The sequence below is a fragment of the Hirundo rustica genome, chromosome 1, assembly GCF_015227805.2.
Source record: "Hirundo rustica isolate bHirRus1 chromosome 1, bHirRus1.pri.v3, whole genome shotgun sequence".
Taxonomy (NCBI): Eukaryota; Metazoa; Chordata; class Aves; order Passeriformes; family Hirundinidae; genus Hirundo; species Hirundo rustica.
In genome coordinates, this window is record NC_053450.1 from 4,706,405 (window position 1) to 4,722,100 (window position 15,696).

Consider the following 15,696-nt stretch of genomic DNA (forward strand, 5'->3'; position numbering starts at 1 on the left):
CAGGCTCCGGGCATGACCCTGCCAGTACCACGGCCCTGCAAGGCTTTTCCTGAGTGGCCTGGGCACCGCCAGCATCCACACATGCTGCGTCAGCCTTGTCCTCAGGATTGGCAGGCAAGGCACAAACCGCAGATATCTTTGAGTCTTCCGGCAGTGCCATGTGGAGGGTCTCACTGTGCCCTGAGTCGCAGGGATCACTGTCTCGGGGACAAGATGCTGGCTCTGCTTCCTCATCTTGCAGTGTGGCACACAGCACGCTCTCTGGCTCACTGTCCCCCTCTCCTGCAGCATCTCTGTCAGGGAGCTCTCCTTCCTCCCACTTTGCCAGTAGCTGGTCTATCCGAGCGTCCCTTGATGGAACGTCCTTGTCATTGAAGAGGGACCACAGCTCTTCAAACAGGTCAGGAACCATGAGCTGTGAGTAGTTTTCAGTCTCTCCTGCACAGGCCATGATCCAGCTGCAAAGGCTGTGTGGCACAGAGGGTCTTTCTTGATCCAGGGAGGAGAGGAGGTCTTCCTCCAACTTCTCCAGCTCCTCTGCCTCAATATGCAGAAGGTGCTTTGAAGCATCCTCAGACCCTGTGCACAGCAGCTTGCCATGTGCAGTTTGCTCGAGCAGCTGATTAGTTCCCCTCTCCTCACAGAGGCTTCCGTATGAGGGAGAAGCTGTGAAGTCTGAGTGTTCCTCATGCTCTGACATGGGAAAAAGCTCGTTGAGCCACTTATCCCAGGGCCCTTTCTCCAGGGGAGAAGTTGCTGCCTCTTCCTCTCTGAGAGGAGCAAGTGATGCACTCTGTGAGGTACCGTTCCCCTCTCCTTCAGCTTTTGTTTCTGGGAGCTCTTCCTCCTCCCAGTTTTCCTCTGGCTCTTTTGGAGAAGTCTCCAAGCACTGTGAGTTGTCAGGGACAGACTGCTGCTGTGGCAACTGGGCACAAGACCGGAGCTCAGATGGGGTTCCAGTGTCTGCTGTGGAGTCTTCGCACAAGCCGGGAGCTCTGTGCATCACCTGGGGCTCTGCATCTGTTTCTTGGCAGACACTTAACTGCTCCTGGGGGCCAGTGGACTTGGTGGACCTTTCTTCACGCAGGCACAGGGCAAGACCTCTAAAAGGAACTCTGTAGGTGTTGCTGCCATGCTCTCTCTGCACCTCAGTGAGCTCCTGCATTTCGGCGTGCCCCAGGTGCATCCAGGCCGGCTGGCTCCCTGTGCGGTGCGGCGTGCCACCTGCACGTCGCAGGGGTGACAGGCCGTGGCCCTGCCTTGTCGCTGACCCTCGCCAGAGCCCCTCAATGGAGCTATCCGGGGAAGGTGTTAGCCGGGCCCTGTCAGCAGCCATAGTGCCCCATGGAGAAGTTGGCACTAGGTCTTGGTAGCCTCTGGCCACTGGGCCCATGGACCATGCTCTGCCTGTGGGAGAAGACCCAGAGGCTGCTGGGGCTGCTGGCAGAGGGGGCATCTTGACCCTTGCCGAGGCTGCTCTTGGCATTTCAGGGCTGAGCCAGCACAGAGGTGTCACTGTCAATGGAGGGCCATGGAGAGGTGACAAGTCTGACACGGACAACCTTGGTGGCTGTGTGACTGTGCCACTGTGGGGCAGTGAGTGCCCACACTCCAGGCTGTCCTCCCATGTTCTGGGTCTTGTGGATGCTGATGAGGTGTCCTGTCTGGGGACGTGTCGGTCCCTGTGGACGGTCACCAATGTGACCTCTGCTGCTGCCTGCGGCAGCCTCTGCAGCACCTGTGGGAAGCAGGAGGAGGCGTGAGATGGAGGCAACCTTGTGGGCACACTATCCTTCCTCACATCTGCAAGCCCAGCTCTGGCCCCAAGGCAGATGCAGAGCACAGCAGCCAGGCTGGGCTGGATTCCCAGCTGCGCTCGCTGTCTCTGGGCTATTCCTTCAGCCAGGCCATTCTGGCACCAGCTCGTCCCCAGAGCAAGGCCTGGTGCCAGGCCTGGCTGAAGTTCTCTGCCCCCAACCCTCCCCCAGGTCCCACTGCAGCCTCTCCCTCCATCCCCGTCCCTCACCTGTCGCCCCTTGGACAGCAGCGGCTGCCCCTCACGGGACTTGTAGTGGGCATTCGCCTCCTGTCTCTTTGACATCTTGGCAGTGCTCTGAGGAACACTAGCCAAGGGCACCCGGGAGAGCTGCTTCCTCTTGAGGAGCCGCTGCCTCCTCAGAGAGCTGCTCCCCAAGGAGTGTCAACACCAGGGGTTTGGCCCTACAAGAGTCCTCCTTGTCACCACTGGGAACCGTGTCACAATGGCCCCTGGGCACGATGCAAGCGTGGGTCACAAAGGCCTGGGGGGCATGGCCACCCCTTGTCATGGAGAGACATGGAGACCTCCTAGTCACAAAGGCCTTTTTTAGGCCTTTGCCCCTCAACTTTGCCTATGCTTGTTCCTCTCCCAATGATCTGCTCTTCTCCCTTTTCCCACCTTGTGTGTTCCTTGCCTAAACACCCCCAAAGAGGCCCAGTGCCTTGCCAACCTGCTTTTCCCACCCAGCCCACCATGCGTCCCACCCTTTGGACCCCCGCCTCCCATACAGGCAGGAAATCAGGAAGGCAAAAACCCTGTTAGCACTTCATCTGGTCACGACTGTAGAAGACAATAAAAAGTGTTTGTTTACAAAGATTAACAACAAAGGACGGCCAAGGAAAATCTCCATTTTTTTTACTGGACGTGTGGTGGGAATATGGTTACAAAGGATGAGGAAAAGGTGGAGGTACTGGATGCCTTCTTTGCCTCAGTCTTTGACAGGCAGATCAATTCTCCAGAGGACAAGCAGTCCCCTTGAGCTGCCAGACAGGGACAGGGTGCAGATTGGAGCCCCTGTAATCCAGAGGGGAATTGTTAGTGAGCTGCAGAGCCACTGAGACACTGCCAAGTCTATGGGGCTGCCTGGGAGTTGCCCAGTGGTGCTCAGGGAGCTGGTGGAAGAGCTGGCTAAGCCGCTGTCTGTCCTTTTTTATCAGTCCTGGACCGTCAGGGAGGTCCCAGGTTGGAGATGCTAATGTGACACCCACGGCCAAGAAGTGCTGCAGGAAGGATGCAGGGAACTGCAGGCCTGTCAGCCTGACCTCGGGGCCCAGCAAGGTTCTGGAGCAGATCATTGTGAGGGGGATCACAGAAGCCAGAGATGACAGCTGAGGGATCAGGCCCAGCCAGTGTGGGTTTTAGGAAAGGCAGGTCCTACTTGTACAACTTGATGTCCTATGAGGAGCAAGTGACCCACCTCAGGGCTGAGGGAAAAGCTGTTCATGGCATCTCCCTGGACTTGAGCAAAGCCTTTGACTCTGTCTGCTGCAGTGGAGTCCTGGAGAAGCCGTCAGCCCAGGGCCTGGGCAAGGACACTCTTTACTGGCTTAAGAACTGTCAGGATGGCTGGGCCCAGAGTGTCTGTGAATGGTGCTGTATCCAGTTGGTGTCCGGTCACTAGCAATGTCCCCTGGGCCCAGTCCTGTTCAGCAAATGATGTGCCTTGCCCCTGTAGCCAACGGCATCGAGTGTACCTTACCTTCAGCAGTAAATTTGTGATGACACTAGGCTGAGTGGGAGTGTCGATGTTTGGGAGGGTAGGAATGCTCTCCGGGGGATGTAGGCAGGCTGGATCCATGGTGTGAGGCCAGGAGGATGGGGTTCAAGAAGACTGTGGACTGGTTCCTGTCCCTGGAAGTGCTTATGGAAAGACTGGACATGTCAGTCAATGCCATGGTTTACTTGACATGGTGGTGTTCAATCAAAGGCTGGACTTTATGATCTCAGAGGTCTTTTCCAGCCTAATTGATTCTGTCATTGTTTTGAGTCCCTTTACATTCCACTTTTAGGCAAACACTGAAGCCCACTGTGGGCTGTGGGTGATAGCATGGCATTAGCCGAGCCCTTTGTGTAGGGCTTAGTTTGGACATCATGAAACCACGGAGTGTTTTGGGTTGAAGGGACTTAAAATTCATCTAAGTTCTAACCACCCACCCACCCACCATAGGCAGGGATGCCACCCACTAGATGAGGTTGCTCCAAAGCCCACTCAACTTGCCTTGAACATCTCCAGGGGTGGGGCATCTGCAGCTTCTCAGAGCAACCCATTCCAGTGCCTCACAGTAAAGAATTTCTTCCTAACATCTAAACTAAATCTTTCCTCTTTTAGTTTAAAACTGTTCCCCCTTGTCCTATGACTATCTGATCCCTTGACTGTGGTTATCTAGCCTCATCACTGATTCTGACTTTTTAGGGGGAACCCCCATCTCTAGAGACTTTGAGGAGACTCATCCAAGAGGAGTTATCCAAGCAGCTAGATGGTAAGTAATCTGTACCAGGGAGCCAGAAGATTGATCTGATAGCAGGGAAAAAAGTTCTATAGCTGTGCTGGCACCTGAACCTCTCCTGCTTAGGGAAGGTAGTATTGCAGCAAGCTTGCTTGGAAGATGTGTGTAATGAAATGTGCTTTACAGTTCCCCAGGCTTCGATGTTCCCAGCAATAACACAGAAAGTAATCAGAGTAGATCGTAAACTTTCTTTTGAGGTCCCAGCTGGAGAATAAATGTTTCTGATTTTTGCCGGTGACTTTTGATACTCATCAGTATAAGAAGAGGGGCTGGAGGGGATATGGGCTGGTGTTTTTATCAAAGTATGTGATTTGCAAACCATTACCGATCCCATTGGCAGTGAGATGCAGAGCTGTAGTCCTTCTCACACAGCTCTTGATGCAGCTGACACACAGCTGCAGGCATTTTGTTCCATGCTAAAGAACACAGGTAAACAGAGTGATTATTTCACAGATTTTATTTACACACTCTCAGTCTTCAATATCCACACCAGTCTGAAATAATTTAAGATCAATGAAGAGAAGTTAGAACACTCTTCTCCCTCTATTCTGTAGGATGTTTATGTGATGCTGAGTGTTTTATGAGCTCTCAAGGTTGTCTTGGTGTAATCCCAGCCAGCAGCCAAGGCCCATGCAGCCACTCACTCACTCCCCCACCAGCAGGATCAGGGAGGGAATCAGAAGAGTAAAAGCTAGAAAACTCATGGGGGGAGATAAAGACAGTTTAATAGGGAAAGCAAACGCTTTGCCCAGAAGCAAAACAAAGCAAGGAATTAACTCCCTGCTTCCCATGGGCAGGCAGGTGTTTGGCCATCTCCAGGAGAGCAGGGCCCCATCACAGGTAATGGTTACTCAGGAAGAAAAACACCATCACTGCAAATGTCCCCCCTTCCTCCCCTCACTTTATGTACTGAGCATGATGTCACATGGTCTGGAATATCCCTTTGGTCAGTTTGGGTCACTTGTCCTGTCTGTGTCTCTTCCCAACCTCCCCTGCACCCCCAATTTTCTCCCCAGCATGGCCATATAAAAAGCAGAAAAGGCCTTGGCTCTGTGTAGGCCCTGCTCAGCAATAACAAAAACAACTCTGTGTTATCGATACAAATCCAAAACACAGCCCCATACCAGCCACTGGGAAGAAAATTAACTCCATCCCAGCCAAAACCAGTATGGTTGTTCAGGGTCTTAGCATTGAAATGGCAGGCAGTGTGTGCCTGCCTGGAACAGAAAATCTTTCTCCCTATAGACCCACCATGTGGCATTACTGCATAACAGAAACATTAGGAAAAGGCTCTCCTTTTCATAGCAGCAGTGGTCCCAATTTAGCAGGGATCCACCATCTGTACAACCAAAGGAAGGGACATTTCAGATTCTTGTAGGACAAGGAGCAGAGGATGAGAGAAAAGTTTATGACAAAATTTGAAACTTAGGAGAAATTTAAGGCTTCCAAGAGGTGAGATTTAAATAATTTAGAGAGGGTCAGGGAGTCATAATCATGGATTATGGAGGACAAAAGATAGGCAACCCTGGAGAACTGATCTGTGACAGTACTTGGACTTTACTGGGCCCCTGGTTCTGGCTCTCCATCTCTTGGACCACAGTCCTTCTAGTCTAACAAACCCATTTCCCTGTCTCCACAGCGAAGTTACCCTATATCCTGGCTCAGATACAGCCTGCACAGGTAAAAGCATCCCATGGCAGACCAGGACCTCCTGGTCCCCCTGGGAAGGAAGGACTCCCAGGAAGACCTGGTCCTCCTGGAGAGCCTGGCCGGCCTGGACAGACTGGGTCTGAAGGGCCACCTGGACCAATTGGTCCCAAAGGTAAGTGAAACTTTGTGTGTTGGGGCAGTCCAATAAAACGAAGTGTCCACTCTACTTTGGCATCCACTTTTCCTTTTAGTAGCTTATAAATTGTCCTCAAAATGCAGGTGTTGGAAGCAACCTCAGTCTGTTGAACCAGAGGTGTTGAATTCATGACCAGCAATTGCTGGTGTGTTCTACCTCTGGCCAGAACTGGGATGGGGCAAGTCTTCATTCCCACTTAATGTCCCCTCTCAGAGAATTGGCCACAATAAGGAACTGTTTATAACAGTGTTTAGTTCTGTAGACCACACTCATCAGTTCTTATTTTTTCTTTCCCTCTCTACAGGAGAAAGAGGAGCAAAGGGTGACAAAGGAGACACTGGCATTGGCCAACGAGGGGAAATGGGTCCTCCAGGAATTCCAGGTATGTTGTTAAGAGCACCCCACAAAACACATCACTTAGAACCACTACCAAGGCACAGGTCTCTGCTGTACTGGGGAGATGATCAGGATGAGATAAAAACAACGTACAGGATTTCTGTAAGATGTGGCCCAAAGGGAAGAACTATATCACTAACATCATATCTGGCCACCTTTATTTCCTCAGCCTGATGAATGAGTACGATGAGCCATCTCAGTTACAGTTAAGTTAACTGACCTTTGGGTCAAATCCAAAGGGAAGCTTTAATTATTAGATGTACTATGAAGTGTTTTCTTTGTCCTCGGCAGAGTCTTCCTGTGACCAAGCTGAACCCAGAGGTTCAGACAGCTTCAGATGTTATAAAAGGTCATATTGAACACCTGTGCCTTGGGGATACAGCTTCTGCTTTACTGTTACTGACAAAGCAGACTGCAGTTTGTCTAAAGTCTGAAATTAGGAACCATTAATCACTTTTGCCTTCACTGCTTTCTTGGGGAAGGAACTATAGGAAGCTCTCATAACCCCACGGTCTGCATTTGGCAGACTGGCTTTGCATTGCCTTCAAATAACAATGTGCCCACTATGCTCTGCACCAGTGAGTTATCTCCCCAGGCTGGCTCTTGCCTCCACTTTCCCATTCTCCTCTCTGTGAGGACTGTATGTCATTAGTTGTCTCATGTAGCTCCATGACTTCAGCATGGAGACAGAGGAAGAGCGGCCATATCATAGCTGAGCATCCCAAGGTTGCCATAGGGATTGGAAATCTTTATTTCAGAGGAGATACTGTGGTTATATCCTTGAGGTATATCCTAGCCAAATCCCAGCCTATGTGTGCTGGCTTGAAGGCAAAACCAGTGAGAGACTCTAAGTCAGAAAAAAACAATAGGAGAGGAAAAAAAAGTAAAATAAAATAAAACACATGCAATGGTACAAAAGATCACTGACAGAGTCAGAATACAACCTGAAACCGTGGTGGTAGCAGTCCAGATGAAGTGGTCTTGTTGAAGCAGTGCTCCTGCAGAAAGGTCTGGTAGCTCTTGTCCTCTGGGAATCCAGTGGGTAAGGCTGCCTGTGCTGTCCCAGATGCCAGATTATATCCAGGTGGGAATGCTTGGCTCCTCCCCCTGGGCAGAGCATCTCACAATGGACTGATATCATTTTATCAGTTTTGTAATGGGTCCTTGATTGTCCATTAAACAGAGACAGCTCCTGGAGGGAGTTATCTATGAGTCATGCAGGACGGCATTGATGGGCCATTAACAGAAGATAGTCTGGAGAGAGGGGGCACGGGAAACAGTGGTGCACAACTTAGTTTCAACATTTCATGTAGATGGTGATAGAATACATACTTTGGGCACATTTTACATTGTAACCTAGGACACTATGGAAGCTGCTACCTGCATCCCAGTCTGGCAGCAAAGCTATCTCCTGTGATGTTACACTGCTGAATACTGCATGCTGGCAGTGTCACTGGTACCACTCACCAAGGGCATTTTGTTTCTATTTCAGGCCTCCCAGGGGAGCCTGGTTATGCCAAAGATGGGATGCCAGGACCTCCTGGCCCTCAAGGTGAAGCCGGTGTGCCGGGTCTGGCAGGGCTCCAGGGACCCCCGGGAGCCAATGGACAGTGTGACCCCTCTCAGTGCGCTTACTATGCAAGCCTGGCTGCCCGGCCCTCCAATGTCAAAGGGCCGTAGCGTGCAGGGAGCACCCCCAGACTTGTTTTGAAAACTTGAATTCCTCACACCTGCCAAGAGCTCTCCAATGTCTTCAGCTGTGTTTCTTTTGCAGGAGGCCTTCTAAAGCCAACAAATGCTGCCGGTCGGTCAGATTATTTTTATGAATTATAATAATTATTATTATTATCTTTGATGTGATATGTGAACTTATTTTTTTGTTTGTTTTCTCTAACATCAGGGCATATTAAAATGTTAAAAATAAGTGGGTTTTTTTTCCTCTTTTGAAGAGCATATAATAGCAATGTGTTTTGTGACTGTTTATGCAAAGCCATTCCAATGCCAAATTTTTTATCTGTTATCTGATTAATTATTTCCAAAGCTTTATCCCTCACCCTTTCAACTGAAATAAAATCCTGCAGCCTGGGGCATTAACTGTGACACACAGGCACAGATTTATTGGTGCTATTTGCCATCCACATGGAGAGGAGGAAGATAAAGTCATACCAAAGCTGGAAAAGGTGTTTCCAGTATATGCAACTCCCAATGGACAATACTGAACAGCTAGTGTGTGCTTTCCAGAAGATCCCTGTTAAATTTAATACTCTTCTGCTGATAAATGAATCAATATTCTATAGGAGCTACTTTTTCATGGAGTCATGTGGGATTTCATAGTAAAGGCCTGAAGGGACAATTCAGAAGATCTAAACCTCTCTGTACTTGAGAGTTTTGTTCCAAGAAATGGAGCTTACTTATCTCTGTCAGGGAGATGCCAGGTTATCCTGTCAGGTCAAGGATGCCAAGTTCCCTGTGCACTGTCAGCACATGCACATCTCCCTACCACTGCTTCACCCAAAAATCATCCAGAGCAGCATAGAAAGTCCCCTGGTATTAAAAACTCAGGAAACCAACTGTGACCCAATTCACAGTTTTGGTTGATCCATTACGACAATAACTTGGCAAGATGTGTTACTTAGAGGGCTGGTGCATAGTGCAGACTGGTCTTAGGGATATTGATCTTTGATGAAAGGATCAGAGCAAAGAGATGTTCAGAAACATAGGGGAAAATTGTGTTTGAGGGTGAAAGCAACAAGACAGACAGTTGCCATTTCTCCCTATCAGCTAATTGCCAAAATCAGCCTGAGAATGCAAAGACAAAGTAAAAAGGGAATGGAGTCTGGACCTTCACAATAGGTCATTTGTGAGCTTAATCCTCTGACCAAGCCGTGCCCACCCACTAAGTGCAGATCTGAGAAGTGATGAGGCTTCAGATATGTGCCAGCCAGCAAAGCAGCTGCATTTTCAAGCCTCTTTTGCACAAAGCAGTTTGTAGTGAGAGATGGGAGTAGTGGACCTGACATGGGCACTAAGTGCTGAATGTGTTTGGGAATCTCATCTGCGCTTTTGGAGACAGAAGAGGAACCCTGCCCTGCCAACACATTCACCATGTGGCGTGGTGCTTCCAAACTGGCCAGCCCAAGCAGAAGCCACAGCTGTCGATAACCAGCCCAGAATCAGACCCTGAGGCTAAAGCCCAGAGATAAGCATTTGCCAGCCTTGGAGTTTTTTTCTCACCCAGTAGAGATAAAATTTGCCTCTGCTTTACTGAAAAATGAATTTAAATAACAAGTACAAATGCTGGGGTTAAACAAAGTCATTACTGTGTAGCTCTCAATGGTGCTATTTTTGCTATTTCCTATGCAAATAAACTCTTTGATTTGATTTTACTGTGTTTCTTGCTATGGAAAGAACAATCAAAGAGAAAATACCATGAAGTGAAAAGCTTACCACTTTTAAGTAACTCTCGATGGTATATCTGTTACTGTACTGCATCTTGGGTTATCTTGCTGGATTTTAGTATTAAGCAAACTTGTTGATCACATATTTAACAGAAACTATTTTCTTAGTCCAGGCTGAGATTTCATCCCTCCAGTGGTGGAGCAGAACAGGGTCCCTATTTGACAGCGCCTCCTAACATGGGTTGAGATGTTTTCAGTAAATGTGGTGGTAATGAACAGGTCTTATGTAGGTCAAACATGTTAACTGGGCCATACAAATGTGTAATTTAATTCCTGTCATGATGGTGACTCCATCTCTACAGGCTCTCTCTCATCATGTGTGTCCAATGTGCCATGTGTGTCATAGAATTCAGTACATTCTAGTGCACCATGAGAAGGGAATATATATAATGATGTTCTGTTAAACAAATTTCAGGGTCTTTAACTCCTGTGAGGTCATGAAATTGTAGAATAATTTGGGTTGGAAGGGAACTCTAAGGGTCATCTAGTGCAATCCACAGTAGGTGAGATGGTGCAGTGACATCCACTTGAAGGAGATGAAAGGGGTTTTTTTTGATAACTCTTTTCATTTGGATATCTGTGGGAGCCATTTCCAAGAGTCAGTGTTAGGAACACAAGGGACACACTCGCATCTTTAATAGCAATTGAAAAATCTGCATGAGTTAGACATCTCTGAGCATTTTCTACCCATAAAAGGGGGTGCAGCCTAATTCCCTTTGCTCCAGCATATTCCCTAGCATATGGCTATCTGTTCAGTCTGTTCCCAAAGACACCCCAGACTGTCTCTGTGCCCTGAATTCAGTGGGTGCCATTTCCCTGCTTTTTCATAAACCTTGTTTTCTCTGCAGCCAGTTAAATGGCATTTACCAGGCAGAATCTGTCGTTAGTGAGCAGAGTACAAGACATGAGCTGCAGACTCAGATCAAGACCTGTGTTTGTACTCACCTAGATTTTAGTCATTAAAGGGAGGTTTCTATGGCTGCCACTTCTTACAGAAAGAAGCAAGCCCTACAGGAATGTACCTAAAAGGACACCTGCAGTAACAGGTAAGAAAGGAAGGTGTATTTGGAGGATTTCAAAATCTCCACAGTTTTTTCTTCAGTCTGTTTGTGTGTATTTGCAGTCTTTGGAAAGGTGGCCTGAAATTACTTTCCAAAGTAGGTCTGCTATCTGGGAAGCCGGTAAACCTGCAAGTACAGCCCTGGGCGTGGTCAGAAGCTGCCCTCCAGAAAATGAAGGTGCCTCTGTGCCTGAGCAGGTGACTGTGTATGTGTTGTCTGTCCAGCACTGTGCAGGGTGAACACACAGGAGGAGGTGGCAGGTAAGGCAGGGACAGAGCTGTAGGGTCTCTCCTAAACACCCTTGAGTAAGAGAAGGTTGTGGCTTTGGCATCTCAGCGTTCCTGTCTCCGAAACCAAGTGTTTGGTAAATCACCGTACAATTTGTTCACTGAGTCTGAGGTTTAAACCTGGAAATAAGCTTTGCTGGATTTTGTTTTGGCCCTGTGGCAATGTACTGCTAAAATTGCATTAGAGACAGACAATATATTATTCAGATTTTTAAAAAGGTACACATGGGATTTATGGCACCACTGTCAGTTGCTCTTTTTTTCCCTTTTTTTAAATCATGTGTAAATTACTGTAATTATAGCAAACAGACCATTACTTCATTCAATTTTTTGCCTGTCAAATAAACAAATTACAAAGACAGAACAAAGCAATGGGATCATTTGGGGAAAATATTTCTTTTGGGTGTTAAATTATTTAACAATTTCTACTTGTTTTCTAAACAGTTTTGAATTAGCTGCTTCTTGGAAGCAGTATCAAATGCATGTGGTGTTTTTTTTTTGTTTTTTTTGTTTGTTTGTTTGTTTGTTTTTGTTTTGTTTTGTTTTTTTTCATTTCCAGAGAGACAATAAAAATATTGTGGCAGCAAAGACCAAACTCTGTGCTCTGACCACAGAACTGGTTAGGAGACAAACACAGATTTTACATTCTGGGCAATTATTAAAAACAAAAAAAGATTGAAAAATTAGATTAAAAAAAATACTCTTCTTTTGGTTCAGTCTTTTAATGTGGAAACTGGCCAAGCTCTGCCCTCTTAAAGATTACATTTGACAGCTTCAGGTGCCTAGAAGAGGTTGGGTGTCACCATCCACAATATATGGGGCCAGAGACACTGACAGGGACTGGCAGGTATGATGTAGAACCTAAGGGAGCCTTTCCAGAGCTTCAGTGGGTGACCCCAGGGGAGAGCACGTCAAAGAATGCAAAAATTCTGTGTCTGGGTACCTCAATCCCATGGTCAGTCTCTCACGGGTCAGTCTCTCACAGGTCATAGAACCACAGAATATCCATAGTTGAAGGGACCCACAAGGTTTATCAAAGTCCAGCTCCTTGACTTTAAGGAGCGTAGCTGTGGCAGCTGCATTTTGGTGGCTCCACTGAGAGCTGTAGAGCCCGGAGATCCATTCCGTTTATCCTAAAGTATTCAGATGGAACATTCTGAGCCATGTTGCCTACATTAACTACATCTCCATGGAAAAGAGATCTTCTGGTAGCTGTCTTTATCTTCCGCCATCAGTCACTCACATCCCCCTGAGCTGGAGTGGGGATGTTCGTGTTACAGGTGCTGGCAGGTCGAGTGCTCTGTGACCAGCAGCCAGGCTGCTCTTGGGGAGAGGGTCAAGAACGTGTACTGTCCTTGGGCAATGAAAACTTGCTTAAAATTACTGCACTGCCTCAACAGTTACAAGGTAGACTGAAAAAAACATCTACTTTCAGCCTCTGTGAGCTGGAGCCCAGTGCTGATGAGGGTTAAAGGGGCTTCTCCATGGCATGGTAGGAAGAGCAGCATAAGGATGAAACCAGTCTGGAGTTGATGGCAGGCTCCTGCCCCAGTCTGCAGCTCTGTGCAAGTGTGAGCATCCACCAGAGACCACCAAGAGTCCTTGCTGCTGCTTCTACAGAGCTGCTGGAGGAAAAGTCTATCAGCCACCCACTTGCCTCCTACATACTAAATTTGGTAGCTGAGGCCTTTAGGGCAACATGGGTCCATCACGGTTTGGATTTTTATTTCAACACCTTTGTAAACAGTCAAGTTGAATCAAGAAAAAGCCTGGCTAATTTTCTTGATTTGGTTTAAACCTGGAAGTCACATACATACTAGATACTTGTCTTCTGACTTGTGAGAGTGAAACAACTGCTTAGAAAAGTATGAAGATGTGATGAAGAGGAGACTGCTTTTGGTAGTTGCTTTACAAAGCATGTTTTTGTTGTAAGGGTTAACATCTGAATACCTTGCAGGGCTTGGCTCCACAATATTGATACTGGCAATATTGCTGAAGTTGTCTGAAGTGAGAATGAGATCATCCTGCTGGGTCTCTAGGGGATTATGTGTCAAAAATGTAGGCTTTTTCTTGCTACTTTGCATTTTGTGACATGAACTTTATGTAGAAAGCATAAGGGGACAATTAGGAACATTAATCATATCCCATCAGTCCTCTCAGCATCAGGAAGAAGAATGTCCTGCAAGATGGAGCAGAGAAGAACCTGCCACCTTTGTAAAGGAAAGCACAGGGTCAAACTCCAGGTTTTAAGAAGTGCAGCAAGAGAACGGCGCCAAAAAACACAGAAACTTCTTTCTGACCATAGCTTTGTCTCTGCATGATGTGTTGTCTGAAAGACTTGGGTTTGGATTTGAAGAGAAAAGCATGTTCAAACAGAAAGCAGCACATAAGCAATTTGGTTTATTTCACAGGACAGATGTATTTGACAATGTGTTCTTAGAGACACATTTTTCCCCTTAGCAATGTGGGGGATGGTTTTCACCCAAGTCTGAAATTATTGTCAATGCAATAACTTCTTCAGCACCTTCTTGATGGGAGTTGAGTCTTATTTTTACAGTTATTCGTGAAGTCTGTTGGAAAGCAACCTTCCTCTGCAAGTGAAAATCTCACTCTTCCTTGGCTGCTGCATTTGTGTCTAATGTACAGATATTTCAAAGTTATTGTACCCATTCGTGCCTATGAAAAATTATTAGACTCTCTCAAGTTCTGATGAATGATTTTCATGTAAAATCCATCCCTGGAAAGTTTCAAGGCCAGGTGAGATGGGGACTTGAGCAACCTGGTCAGGTGGATGGCATCCCTACCCATGGCAAAGGGGTTGGAACTAGATGATATTTAAGGTCCTTTCCAACCCAAAGAATTCTGTGATTCTATCCCAGGGGCCTAAAATGCCTAAGCAGCCTCACAGGCAAGTGATATGGTTTTCTCTTACTGATGCTGAAAATTTATCTGGAAGAAATCCGGGGCTTGATTTCAATATGATTATGGTATTTGCACTCTGAATCCAAGTCAAGAGTGACAGCTGGTATATGCCAGGCCTTAAAATGTGTATTTCAGGGTGAAAACCAATTAAAAAGCACTAGAATCTAGAAAGTAAGAGAGTTGTACAAGAATCCCCAAACACTCATGCCAGCATTGCCTGAATAGACAGGTACTACCACCCACTCCCCACCTGAGTGCAGCCACACACTGGTTCCAGCAAATTCAGGACCATCCTGGCCTGAGACAATCATTACTGAGGAGGCTGGGAAAGCAAAGCTGACCTGCAAGACCTGACCTTCACAAGACCTGACCTGGTAGATTGTCTTAGACTACACCTCTAACACACTGTCCTTACCTCTAATGGTAAATCACCTCTATATTACCTCTGTGGGGTGCTGTGGAGACTTTTCTCCTTGAGAAACATTTGAAATGGCTGCCCTAAGCAGTTTTTTTGCTGAAAGGCTTAAGGATTAGAGGTTGAAGTAAAAGAGGTTGGCTTTCTCAGCCTGAGGCTTCAAACCCACAATTTTCTCCTTCCAGAAAAATGTCTTGCTCTCTAAATCCCATGCTGTGCTGAGTGGCTTGGGATAAACCTGGCATTTTACACATCTACAAAACCTTTGACAGCAAGGAATAAAACTTTGCTTTTAAATATGCCAGAGCAAGTGCAACACAAGAAAAATGGTATCTCCATGTTGTAGGGGTTTGCACACTTAGCAGGAGGGAGGAGGACCTCCAGATTTCAAAACTGATCCTTTATTGTGTTTGCTGAATGTTGAAGGCACAAACTGACCTGAGGACAAGATATGTTCATGGTTCCCAGTTCCCAGGCCACCAGCTGTTACTGTGTCTTCTTCTTGTCCCATTTACCCTGTTCTTGTCTCATTCACCATGTGCCTTATCTACTCTGCCTTGCTGCTTCCATTGCAATCTTAGTCAATGTGAATTCTTCAGCCAAAGGCACCCTTGATGGTTCCAGGAGAGAGCTACACACAAGCAGAGATTTGGACACATCTGCTGAAAAACAGAGGCAGTTTTCCCTGTCTGACCACTGCTCAGTGGTTGCAACCGTGAGAGGCCATGTCACATCTCAGGAACTGGGTTTGTGTGCTCTGCAGAGCAGGAGGGGAAACGCCTGATTGTGTGAGAACACCAAATGTTTACTCAGTAGGATGTAGCTGAGCAACTCAAACACTCTGCATGTGTGTTGGTAACATGCCCAGCAGAGCAGAAAGCTGACAAGAACCTCGATCCATCAAAAACCTCAGAGGTTGCCTGTGGAGCATGCAAGTAGTTGTGACTGACAATCTCCGTTCAACCAGCCACTGTTCTGGTGGGAT

At 47.2% G+C, this 15,696-nt stretch overlaps 1 protein-coding gene across 1 annotated transcript in view; it reads left to right on the forward strand.

The window, feature by feature from the left end:
- Positions 1–8,480, forward strand: part of COL22A1 (collagen type XXII alpha 1 chain) — a 239,922-nt gene extending 231,442 nt beyond the window's left edge. The window contains exons 62-65 of the mRNA XM_040065878.2: positions 4,233–4,299; positions 5,966–6,148; positions 6,477–6,554; positions 8,061–8,480. Of these exons, the coding sequence (XP_039921812.1) occupies positions 4,233–4,299; positions 5,966–6,148; positions 6,477–6,554; positions 8,061–8,248 (516 nt within the window). The 3' untranslated portion in view covers positions 8,249–8,480. The remainder of the gene's footprint in view (positions 1–4,232; positions 4,300–5,965; positions 6,149–6,476; positions 6,555–8,060) is intronic.
- The last annotated feature ends 7,216 nt before the right edge of the window (positions 8,481–15,696 follow it).